General features: G+C 50.4%; 1 protein-coding gene across 1 annotated transcript in view; it reads left to right on the forward strand.

The window, feature by feature from the left end:
* Window positions 1-12,459, forward strand: part of DSCAML1 (DS cell adhesion molecule like 1) — a 364,704-nt gene that overhangs the window by 332,251 nt on the left and 19,994 nt on the right. The window contains exons 19-20 of the mRNA XM_018059732.1: window positions 2,617-2,772; window positions 10,674-10,813. Coding sequence (XP_017915221.1) covers window positions 2,617-2,772; window positions 10,674-10,813 — 296 coding nt within the window. The remainder of the gene's footprint in view (window positions 1-2,616; window positions 2,773-10,673; window positions 10,814-12,459) is intronic.

A 12,459-nucleotide genomic window follows, 5' to 3' on the forward strand; every position in this document is an offset into this window, starting at 1 on the left:
AGTGCCAGAGCCAGGGGCCAGAGTGAGAGGTGGTGTGCACGGCCACCTTTCTGCTGGGGACAGACACCAGCTGCCCCTGTTCAGCAAGATGTTGGGCAGTGGCTTAAGGGGTGAGAGGGACACATTGGCTTTTCTGATGGAATGTGTTGGTATGAGGACTTTGTGGCCATCTCAGTCAGGAAACAGGTGGTATACTCAAACGGGGCAACTGAGACTTTCATGAAGGCGCTGCGTTCAGAGGAGTGTGGAGGGAAGCTGGGGCCCCGGGGACTAGCACCAGCAGGTAGCTGTCACCTCCTAGGACTGAGGGGCAAGAGGAGGAAGCAGGGTCCCTTGGCCAGATGGATGGCGAGGCCTGTGTTCTGTGCAGCTGAGCTGCCCAGGACCTGGAGAAGAGTGGGGAAGCGTGCACAGTGGAGCTGGGGGAAGGAACGGCAGAGGGAGGAGAGCCAAGACAGTGGCCCAGCCCTTTGGGTGCCTTCCCACGGGAGGGGCCAGCGTAGCCCCGCAGACACAGCAGCCCCTGCCCACTGATGCAGCAGAGCCCTGGACCAGGAAGTCACACAAGCCAGAGGCCCAGCATCCCAAACTGTGGACGCGAGTTTGCCTCGCCATATCCTGAGCCTTCTGCCACTGGTCGCCTGGCCCGTTCCTTCTCTCCTGGAGAATCTGGGACTCCGGCCCACAGCCAGCCCCCTGGGCCAGCTGCCCTCCCCGGCCCCCACCCAGGTTCTGGTCTACACAGAGGCACTGCTGATAGGAATTCTCTCTCCCTGCCACGCCTCCACCTTCTCCTCCAGGAGTGCGGAGGCCAGCAGGTCTTCCCGGGCCTTATGCGATGAGATGGCCTCATCTCATCTGTGCTGAGCCACAAAACGGAAGGGTCCTCATTTTCCAGAACTCGCTCCCCCTTTTCGAACCCTGTGGCTCCCCAGTTCAGCCCTCAGGTGAGGAAGGCATCAGCTTCGCTAGTCTCCAAAGGCCCCGGAATTGACAGCCAGGCTGCCCTCCTCTTGCGTCTTTCTCTGGCTCTAGTCTTAGACAGGTCCCCTCTGGTTTCTGACCTCCTGGAAAAGGAAAGTCCCACTTCTTGGGCCTCTGAGGCCCTCCTCCACTGACACAGAGTCCCCTCAGGCTGGGCCTGGAGTCCTCACCCTCTGGACCCTGGCAGACTGTGGCCGTTCTGCAGCTAGGCCCAAGACCAGGCCTCTGCCTGCACCGGGTCCCTCGCGAGGCGCCAGGGTGGGTTTGCTGGCACTTGTCTTCCGCACAGCCTGTCCTCAGCTGGTGTCTGGGGCTGTTTTCTAAAAAATCCCAGTAGTCTCAGGGGGACGGTTGTCAGCGCAGAAGCTTCTTTCCTCCTCCTGAGACCCTGGCTGTCCCACGGGATGCTCTCCCTAAGCTCTTCAGCGTCTACAGCAAGTTCTTTGCAGATCCAGGGTGACGGGTCCTCGCTGAGCCCGAGGAAGGCCTGGCCCTCCCGGCCATGGCTGTCACTCCAGCAGCCTCACCTATGTTCTCTCTACGGGTTCTTTGCAGACAAGATGTCCTTGATGTGGGGGGAAGGGAATGGGGACTTAACCCTTTATCCTCTCAAGAGTTCAGGGTGCCAGTCCAGGTATGCCCAGCCTGTCACAGGTCATACCACCTGGATCTGTTGCCTATGAGAGCCGAGAGCCCAAGGAGGTGTCTACTTCAAGAGCAGTCACAACCTGAAAGTTGAGAGTTATTAATATTTCGGGTGGGAATTTTCAGGACTTCAAGCCTGGGAGATAGCATCTCAAGTAGCCCTGAGAGAACTGCTCCAAGGAGGTCGGGGGAGGTTATATAGAAGTTTTGCCACAAAGGCCAGGTAGTCTGAAGGTCAAAAGTATTTTTGTGAATGAAAGAAAGCCAGACATTCCAAGTTAAGGAATTTAGCCCTTTTCTGTGTATGGGAAGGTGCAAGAGTCTGGACTCAGGGAAATCATTCCTTTCATATGCAGCTCCCTATCCTGCATTTTTTTACATCCTGAGCTCCTCAGTGTTTACTGTAGGGAGTGGCTACAACCTATCTGCCATGTCACCCAGGTATTCTTCTCTTTCCTGAGTGCCCATAGGGCTCAGGGATTCAAGGGTTTAGAGGGCTAGAATGATGATTGTGAAATCCTTGTTTACTGATATGGCAGGAAATACTCCATTTCTCAGAGGTGCTGGGCAGCCAAGAGAAACAGCTGCCAACTGTCCACCTGGCCAAGGCTCCTTCTGGGTTCAAGTCACTCCTGGGGCCCCTCACATGGAGAGAGGGGTGGGTGGAGGACAGGGAAGTGAGGTTCGGAGAGATAGAGAGCTAGAAGTATTTTATAGAGTATTAAGTTGAATTTGGTGCAGGGTTGACTAGGGGCTGAGGCCCAGCTGGCATCTGTGGGTCACCCTGGTTGGGCCACTTGGGGAGAGATACAGCCTAGGAGCAGTGTCGCAAGTCTGCAACCATGACCTTGAGGTGAAAGGTCCCCCTCGTTGCCACCACCATGGAGTCAAGGTCCGAGCCCAGGCTGGTGGAGGGGCAGTGGCTGGGGGACCGTGGCCTGGCCTGGCCAGCCTGGGCCACACTCAGAGGATGCTCGTGTCCGGCAGAGTGGGGCGAGATGCAGAACATCACCACGACGCGGGAGCGGGTGGAGCTGCGAGGCATGGAGAAGTTCACCAACTACAGCGTGCAGGTGCTGGCCTACACCCAGGCTGGGGATGGCGTGCGCAGCAGCGTGCTCTACATCCAGACCAAGGAGGACGGTGAGTGTGCTCCTCCCACCCAGCCCTGGCACTCGGGGCCAGCTCCCAGGGCTTGTTGCTCCAGCCTTCCACTGCTCACCCCACCCACAGTTAAGGGGGAGAGCAGAGCCCCGTCCTTTCTCCTATCCCTTAATTCTCTATAGAGTGACTCATTGGAAAAGACCATGATGCTGGGAAAGATTGAAGGCAAAAGGAGAGAGGGTGGCAGAGGATGAGATGGTTAGATAGCATCACCAACTCAGTGGACATGAACTTGAGCAAACTCTGGGAGACAGTGAAAGACAAGGAAGCCTGGCATGCTGCAGTCTATGGTGTTTCAAAGCGTCAGACACGACTTAGCAACTGAACAACAAGGGTGACTGAGAATTCTGGGAGCGCTGCTTTGGAAGAGTACAGCTTACCACAGGTGGTGGTGAAGTGCCCCAGGACTCATGCCTAAACATACAAGCCACCATAACCCTTTCCCCCTGCAGCTCTGGGGTCAGAGGCTAGATACAGCCTCTCCTCCCACCCCCATCCCAAGAGCATCCTCTTTGTGGCATCTGCTCCCCTGCAGGGTTCAGCATGGTCTTCTCTGGATACAGATGATTGGGGATGCCAGGAATGGGAACATCACCTAGGTTAGGGGCTTGGCGATCATGCTTCAGAGGCCCCAGAGTGAGTGGGCCAGGCCCTAGACTCTGATGGGTGTGTGGCTGGGGGTACACTCTCAGGCCTGGGATGTGCCTGCATTTGGATCTGTGGTCTCAAAGCCCTGCCCCTGGAAGAAAAGGGAGATAAGGAGCCAAACCCCCAGGGTAGAGTGATGCAGCCAGATGGGGAGAGGCTGGGAGCTGAGTCAGCCCAGGAGGGATCAGGTCCAGACAAGGGTCAGACTTCCCACCCAGGTCAGAGTTGTACCCCTCAAGGGGCCTCACTGGGAAGAGGAGGTACCATATGTGACCCTTTGCAGCTCTGGACTCCTCTTCCACGTCCTTCCTCACCCCGCCAACCCCAACACTTAGTTGATTCTAATTCTCCTTAGCCAGGTGCAATGTGGTTAAAGAGTCAATTGATATGACATGCCTTGCATCCAGTGGGTGCTTCATAAACAGTAACCAAGGTTGGCATTTTGGTCTCTTTCCAATTCAGCCTTGGTTTTTTCAAAGGATACAGAGACCTGTGGTCTAGGTCCTATCCAGACAATTTGGCAGAAGGAGCTGGAGGGGTGAGAGGAGTTACAGAGGGGCAGCTCAGGCTGGGAGTGATAGTGGACCTCTCCCAGTGCAGACCAGCTTGGTGACTTGGTGATGGGACTAACTGTGATTAATGCTCCCCACTCTCCCTAAGTCCCTCCCTTTCCATCAGATCAGCCCCCTCCCCCCACTTAAGCTCTTAGCAATTAAATATTTACCAACCTGCCTGCCCTACTTTTCCTGTCATTAATCCCCGCATCAAGGTTTCCTGGGACAGCTCCAGGCAGAGCCACCTGCTCTTGTGTGGAGACCTACCGGGGATGGTGCTCGGAGCCTGCCCCCTTTCAAGGGCCTCAGGGACACACATACACTGGCACCTTCTGGCCTCTAGAAATTAACCACCCAGACCTCCAGACTTTCTTGCATCCTATTCTGATGCAAGGGACTGCCCAGGAGGCTCAGTGGAAAAAGAATCCACCTGCCAATCAAGAGACTTGGGTTCAATCCCCGGGTCAGGAAGATCCCCTGGAGAAGAAAATAGCAACCCACTCTGGTAATCTTGCTTGGGAAATTCCAGGGACAGAGGAGCCTGGTGGGCTATGGTTCATGGGGTTGCGGAAGAGTTGGACATGACTTAGTGACTAAACAACCACGACAATTCCAAAGGCCTGAGTTAGAAGCATCTCCACGTGTTTGACTGACCAAGGTGAGACCCAGGAGGGAACCCAAAGTCGAGGAGCACAACCCTCCCTCCAAGAAGCTGTCCCCCCCCCACCAGAGCTGCCTATGGAGTCACAGGGGCACACACAGCAGGGGCCAGGCTCCTAAGGTGGCAGCTTCATGGGGTGGGAGGAGCAGATATGGGTGCCCCAGCCCTGCCACTTGTTGGCAAGTCACTAACCTCTCTGCCCCTCAGTTTCCTCATGATAAAACCTGTCAGCTGGTTCGCCTCATCTAGATGTAAGAAACAGCCTAACCATAGAATCCTTTCTAAAATGTCAGGTGCTGGCAAATGGTAGTTGGTTTACCCAGAGCTGGCAATGAAACGACTACTTCCGGTGGACCCAGGTGCCCTTGGGGGAAGCCTAAGCCAAAAGGAACCCACTGTCAGATGAGATCTCATCCAGAACAATGGTCATAACTTGACATGTGTGTGATGTGCCATCATAAGCGTGATTTAACTTTCCAGCACCTGGCTTCCCGGGTGGCAAAGAATGGTAATGGTAAGGAATTTGCCTCCCAGTGTAAGAGACGCAGGTTTGATTCCTGGGTTGGGAAGATCCCCTGGAGGAGGAAGTGGCAGCCCACTCCAGTATTCTTGCCAGGAGAATCCCATGGACAGAGGAGCCTGGCGGGCTACAGTCCATGGAGTTGCAAAGAGTCAGACACGACTCGCATCTGAGCAGCAGCAGCAACCTTCCAATAGCCCTTTGGGGAGGGTATTATTTCCATTTTAGAGATGAGAAAACAGAGGCCTTGAGAGCTAAAACAACTTGCTGCAGGTCACAGAACTGACGGGTGGCAAAGGAGAGCTTTCCTGCCTCCCCAGCCTCTAACTTTCCATCACACCATTTGTGTCAGTTAGGAAGCTTTTGGTTGTGAGTAATGCAACTAAAAAAAGATTGACGCAATAAGCACATTTATTATCACACATAACAAGAAGTCTCGAGTAGGGCAGCTCTGGGGTTGGGTAACTCACTGGTTCCCATCTTTTCTGCTCTGCCATCCTCAGCCTGTCAGCTGTTCCTCCCATGATTTCAAGATGCCTGCAGCTCCAGGCATCACGCCAGACAAGACAGAGTTCAGAGAGAAGCAGTCTCTTCCTATGGGCGTGCGTCTCTTGGGAGTAAAAGAGACCTTTCCCAGAAACCCCCTCAGCAGACTTATGCTCATTTCCCATCACAACAGCAGGGCAATATGCCTCTCGTGAAGCCAGTCACTGAGAGGAGAATGGAATTCATGGCTGACTTACTCTAAGCATGATAAATCCTCTGGTGTGGGTGATGGAGACGGCTTTCTCTGAAGGGTGGAGGAGCCCGGGTGACCCAAGCAAGAGTGAGACTCTGTTTGCAAGGATTAGGGAGAAACGATGGCAGAGGAGTAGGCAGGCGAGCGAGCCCACCCCACCTTTACTGCTCCACCACCACCAGGTTCTGCAGTTTGTAGGTAGAAGTCATAGTTATTACTCAGCTGACTTGGAAAGCAGACAGGTCCACGTTCTAGTTCCAACTCTGCCATGGCACCTTGGACAAATATCCTAATCAGAAGACACTGCAACTTCCCACACACCACCCCCACCAGGCCCCCTCAGGATTTTGCCAAAGGAAAAAAAAATTGACAGGGAATTTAGAGAAAAGCAAGATAAAATGCAGGCATATCAATTCAAGCTCACTTCTTAAGTCCAGATCTCTTAGTCTGAGCTTGGTTTCAGGCTGGCTTGACTATACTCAGTTCTTTAGCTCGAAACCTCTTGCCTGCTGCTCATCTGCCCTGTGAATACCAGACCTATCTATATGGCCTCAGAGTGCAAAGTTGGGTTGGACTTGGGACCACTTTAAAGGTTTGTAACTGAGGAAGAGGCATGAACTAGATGATAACTCTTGTAGAAGCATTGAGGATTGGTCATGGGAAGGGAATAGGGGATAAGAACTGGGTTGGGAGAGGCCTCTTAGAACCTGTGGGCCTCCAGGCAAAGAAAAGGAAGGTGTGTGGAAGGGCAGCAGCAATGAGGATGAAGGGAGGAGGGGCAGGTTTAGGGAAACATATCGAAGGGTTCCACTTCCAGGAATGGTAGAGAGTGTAACTCCAGTCCACTCTCCTCCTCGTTGAGGACACTAGGAAATCTGAATAAAATATTTTTACATACTTGCTTGAAGGTAATCAGAGAGCTGGCAGGAAAGTGAAGAGTTACTGGGCCAGGATCCAGGGGAGAATAGAGGCCCAGGAGGTGATCTTGGTATTTGGGACAGCTGCTCCCCTGGGGGATGCTTGCTGAGTCTAGAGGCAGTGACTGAGAAGCTGAGCAGTGCCAGAAAGACATGCACTGGAGGCCAGGGCCTGCTACCACGCAGACCCTCCTCTGCTCCCCACCCCAGCCTGCTTTGAGCTGAGATCATGAAGGGCAGAACTCTAAAAGTGGACCAAAAGTAAACCGCTCAGCCTCAGATCCTCTCAGTCCTAGAAATTAGAATGAGGTGACCTCAGGTTGCTAGTGTCCCAGAGTGAAGGTGCCTGTTGGACGCAAACATGAATTCTCTCTTTAGGATGATTATATCATCTGAGACCTCAAATTATTTCCACAAACAACTTTGCCACTAGTGTGTCTGGCATACCATAAAAACAGTGGGGACAATGTGAATAAACGCCAGCAGAAAAAGACAAAAGCAGCAGCTCTGCAAGAGTTCCAAATGGGTTTCATTAAATTTTAAGAGCATTGGAAGCTGTGAAATAAAAAATCTAGAAACAAAAACTACTAATATCTGAAATTAAGAACTCACTAGATGGGCTTAATAACAAATTAGACACAGCTGAAGAGATAACTAGTGAACTAGAAGACAGGTCAGAAGATAATATCCAATGAAGCAGAAAAGGACGAATGAATGGAAAATAAAAGAGCAAAAAAGACATAGAGCAATGACTTCCAAACTTTACTGTGCATACAAATCACTTGAGGAATCATGTTAAAATTTAGATTCTGATTTAGCGGGTCTAGGGTGCAACCTGAGATCCTGCATTTCTAACATGCTCCCAGGCGACACTGCTGCTAATCCATGGACCACATTCTGAATATCAAGGACATAGAAGATGTGAGAAGATAGCCCAAAGAGGATAAAGAAAATGGAGGAGAAGATAAAATATCTGAAAACTTTTCAAAGCTGTGAATGATATCAAGCCCAAATGCAAGAAGCTCTACCACCTTCACAAGGAATCACTCAAAGTACACACCTAGGCTTATCATAATAAAGCTACTGAAAAATAAACAAATAGAGAAAAATCTTAAAAGCCACCAGAGGATGAAAAAACCAGTTACCTTCAAAGGAGCAAAAATAAGACTGTCCGCTAACTTATCAGAAACAGCGGAAGCCAGAAAACAACACAATGAGATATTTAAAGTATGTATGAAAAAAAAAAAAGTAGTTATCAACCTGTGACTTTATACCTTTTAAAAATATTTTTCAAGATTAAGGTGAAATCAAGACGTTTTCAGACAAACAAAAACTGAGAGAACTTATCACCAACATAGCTGCCCTGAAAGAAATACTAAAGGGTATTCTTTAACTGGAAGGAAAAGGATCCCAGACAGAAGCTCAGTGATGTGGGAAGAAAGGAAAGAAGAGCAATTAATGGTGGATATATGGGTAAATTGGAATCAATATTGATTGCATAAAATGATGATGATGTAATTACCTTGAAAGGGGTGTCCAAATATTTACAGAATTAAAATATATAACAATGGCATGTAAATTGAGAGACAGTAAATGGAAATTCCAAGTCCTTGCATTATCTGAGAAGAAAAGCGGCAGTTACTAGACTTTGGTAAGTCAGAGACTCACATAATCTAAAAGTTATGAAAGAGTGCATAATAACAAATAGAAGGGGGAAACAGAGTTTCTTTTAATGCATAGTCCAAAGGAGGGCACAAAGGACAGTAGAAAGTAAAACAGTAGGTGGGCAAGGAGATCCAACCCGTCCATTCTGAAGGAGATCAGCCCTGGGATTTCTTTGGAAGGACTGATGCTAAAGCTGAAGCTCCAGGACTTTGGCCACCTCATGCGAAGAGCTGACTCATTGGAAAAGACTCTGATGCTGGGAGGGATTGGGGGCAGGAGGAGAAGGGGACGACAGAGGATGAGATGGCTGGATGGCATCACTGACTCGATGGATGTGAGTCTGAGTGAACTCCGGGAGATGGTGATGGACAGGGAGGCCTGGTGTGCTGCGATTCATGGGGTCGCAAAGAGTCGGACACAACTGAGCAACTGAACTGAACTGAACTGGGACAAATAGAAAATAGTCAGTAAGGTGGGATAGTTAAACCCAAATGTATCAGTAGTAAGATAAATTGGCTAAATTCTCCAGTTAAAAGATAAAGACTGCCAGACTGGCTAGCAGTGAAGCAAAACTCAAATATGTGCTATTTTTAGGAGACATCAAAACATAAAGGTGTAGAAAAGTTAAGTATGGAAAAAGATAAAACATGTACCATACAAAACTAAGAGAAAACTGGAATATTAATATCAGATATAGTATGCTTTAAGGCAAAAATCATTCTTAGAAGGACACTTTTGTTATGATAAAAGACTTAATTTACCAGGCAAATAAAACAGTTGTAAATTTTTACGAACCTAATAACATAACCTCAAAATACACAAAAACAAAACCCAACAGAACAACAAGGATAAATAGATAAAACTACAATCACGGTGGGAGATTCCAACATATTTCTCTTAATAACTGGTAAGAAAGAAGTGTGCAAGGACAGAGAAGACTTGAACAGGGCAGGTGCCCCAGTGGCCATCCATAGACACCCACCCCCTGCCTCCCAGAACAGCAGAGACCTCTAGCAGAAGTAAATGGCAAGGCTGTAGTAGTGAGGAACAGCAGAGTCAAGGATGACTGCCAGCTTCTGGGCTCAGGCCCCTGGATGGATGATACTGTTTCTAATTATTTTATTTAACCTAGAATTGTTGACCACTTATTAGCTTTTTTAAAAATTGCGGTAGGTGCTAAAAGCTGAAAGCGCAGGAAGGGAGTGCAAAAGTACTAACTGTTACGATTTATTGAGTCTCTTCTGTGTTAGGCACCCTGCCAGGTGCTTTATCTTAATTAGCACTGATTCTCACTACAAACCTTTAATGTGGTTGTTATGTCCATATAGATGGAGAAACTGAGGCTCAGAGAGATAAAATAAGTTGAATAGGATACCATCACAACCTTCAAGGAGCATGAAAGCTCCCAGGAGAGAAGACAAGTTACAGCAATACAAGGAAAAGACAAAGGAGGGTATGGGCTGGAAACAGGATGCTGCTAGGCTCCAGGCCCTGGGGTCCCAGCCAGGCCAGGCAGGCCCAGCATGGGAGCAAGGGGAGGTCACATGACTCAGATCCATATGGCTCAGATCCACTTGGGATGGGTTTCTCAGCCAATTCTAAAGTAGATTTTCCCTCCTGAAAAGAGAAGGAGCCTGCCTAGCACCCCAAGGGCAGTATCCCAAGTACATGGCAGGAAGCATAGTCACCCACTGGCTGACCACTGACCTTTGACCCTCAGGAGGAGGCCTGCTCTGTGAGTCTCTAGAGTCCCCAGCCTCAAGGAGCTCACAGGCCAAAAAGAGCAAAGTGACCAGTATATCTGGCCTAAATACAAGCTTAGTTAGTAGAGCATTGGCTAGGGGATCAGGTTAGGATCACTGGGATCAAGATGAATTCATTATGGGCTCTGTTTCTTTCCTGTGTATCTTAAGTTCTTGGTTCTGGCCAAAGAGTTCTGCAGCTGGTTGCTCCCAATGCCTCCATCTCAGAGATTTTGTTCCAAGCCCCTAATGATCACCTTTATCCTCTCACCTGTTTGCCATGCTAGAACCTCCTCCTTTAAACCAGAGCTCAAAAATGCCTCCTTTAGGGAGCTCTCCCAGATTAATCTGCCTTACTGTCTCCACCTTGTCATTGTTTCCTAAAGGCTTTGTTCCTCCGTTCGCTAAACTGACCCCACCTTCCCCCTGCTCAGTTCCAGGTCCCCCCGCTGGCATCAAGGCTGTTCCTTCATCCGCCAGCAGTGTGGTCGTGTCGTGGCTCCCCCCAACCAAGCCCAACGGGGTGATCCGCAAGTACACCATCTTCTGCTCCAGTCCCGGGTCTGGCCAGCCGGTAAGTGGGCCCAGGGCTGAATGTTGAGCAGGGCAGGGGAAAAGGAAAGTACCCTATAGATCAGCTGCTTCTGGGCCAAATCCTGGGGCTGCTTATATCTGTGTTTCGACTTGATTCATGGATAAGTATGGGCACCGGTCACCCAAGAGTGGTTGAAGCCTTACCCAGGTCCATCTTGGGTCAGTCCTCTGTTCCAGGGACTGCAAGATTATCACAAGCCCTGGAGGCTTATTTGAGTAGGGGTCTCCTTCAAGCAGGTGGGAGAGGGAGGACAGGGCCTCAGCTCTTCTGGTCTGGCTGACCAAGGAAGCTCCCAGCAGATCCCAGAGCTCTGGACTGAGCACTCGCTAGCCCATGGCTTTTGGAGGTGACTCAGCTTTTCAGCATGGCCAGTCTGGGCTTAGAGGGCTGCTGAAGGTCTGCCCCAAGTGGCCCACTCAGCATGGATCCAGTTAAAGAGGGGAAAAGACGGGGGACAGCTGGGGGAAGACCAGGGCATCTCTCTCTGGGCGCTGCCTTCCCAAACCTGGGAGTTTAAAGTAAGGAGCCTCCTGGCACTGGGGCACAGTGCGGGGGGCTGGCCCCTGCCCTCCACCAAGGGCTGCTAAGAGGGAGGATAGGATGAGGGCAGGTTCTCATCCAGGTTCTCATCTCATGCAGGTGGTCATGCACCCACATCCCATAACAGGCATCTTCCCCTCTGCCCCTTTCCTTATCTCCAGCCACTCAGTCACAGAGTTCTGCTGGTGGCTGATCTGTAGTATACCTGTTCTAGTTGTGAGAGCAAGTGCAAAGAAACACGTGCCCTTGGGATGCTTCCAGGCTAGTGAGGGGAGCAGAGGGGATGCTCCCGGGGGCAGGGGCGTGAGTACTGTTGAGAGATGTACTCAGGATGGGGGAGATCAGGGAGCAGGAGAAAGCCGGCTTCCCTCTCCTTCAGCAACTAGTGATGTGACGGCAGCCCCAGCACCTGCAGATCAGCTTCTGACAGCCCAGAAAGCTGCCCTGAAATTGCTCGGTAATTGTGTCATCATCTCGTCCCCCGCTCTCCGCTTTCCTGTGGTCTTTCTGAATTACCCTCTGAGCCATAGGCAGCCCCACCCCTCACCAGTGGGGCCATAGCTCTATTCCCAGAGGAGAAGCCCAGTAATGTCTTTTCAGTGACTCCGCCCCCTCTTCTCCATCCTCACCGTCACTATTTCACATGCAGGAAAGTACACATATGATGACTGTACAGCTCCATGAATTTTCATAGCACTTCCAGGCACTGAGTGGGGGGATTCCCAGAGCAGGAAATAGGGCAACACCCCAGAAACCCTCCCCCTACAGGTATAACCATCATCCTGACTTCAGATGAATACGATATGAAGTACAAATACACAATATATATGGGCTTCCCAGTTGGCTTCGTGGGTAAAGAATCTGCCTGCAATGCAGGAGATTTGGTTTTGATCCCTGGGTCAGGAATATCCCCTGGAGCAGGACATGGAAACTCATTCCAATACTCTTGCCTGGAGAATCCTATGGACAGAGGAGCCTGTCAGGCTCCAGTCCATGGGGTCTCAAAGTGTTGGACATGACTGAAGAGACTGAGCACGCATGGACGCATGCATTATATATACGCATGCATTATATGTATGTATACA

The sequence above is a fragment of the Capra hircus genome, chromosome 15 (assembly GCF_001704415.2).
Source record: "Capra hircus breed San Clemente chromosome 15, ASM170441v1, whole genome shotgun sequence".
Classification (NCBI taxonomy): Eukaryota; Metazoa; Chordata; class Mammalia; order Artiodactyla; family Bovidae; genus Capra; species Capra hircus.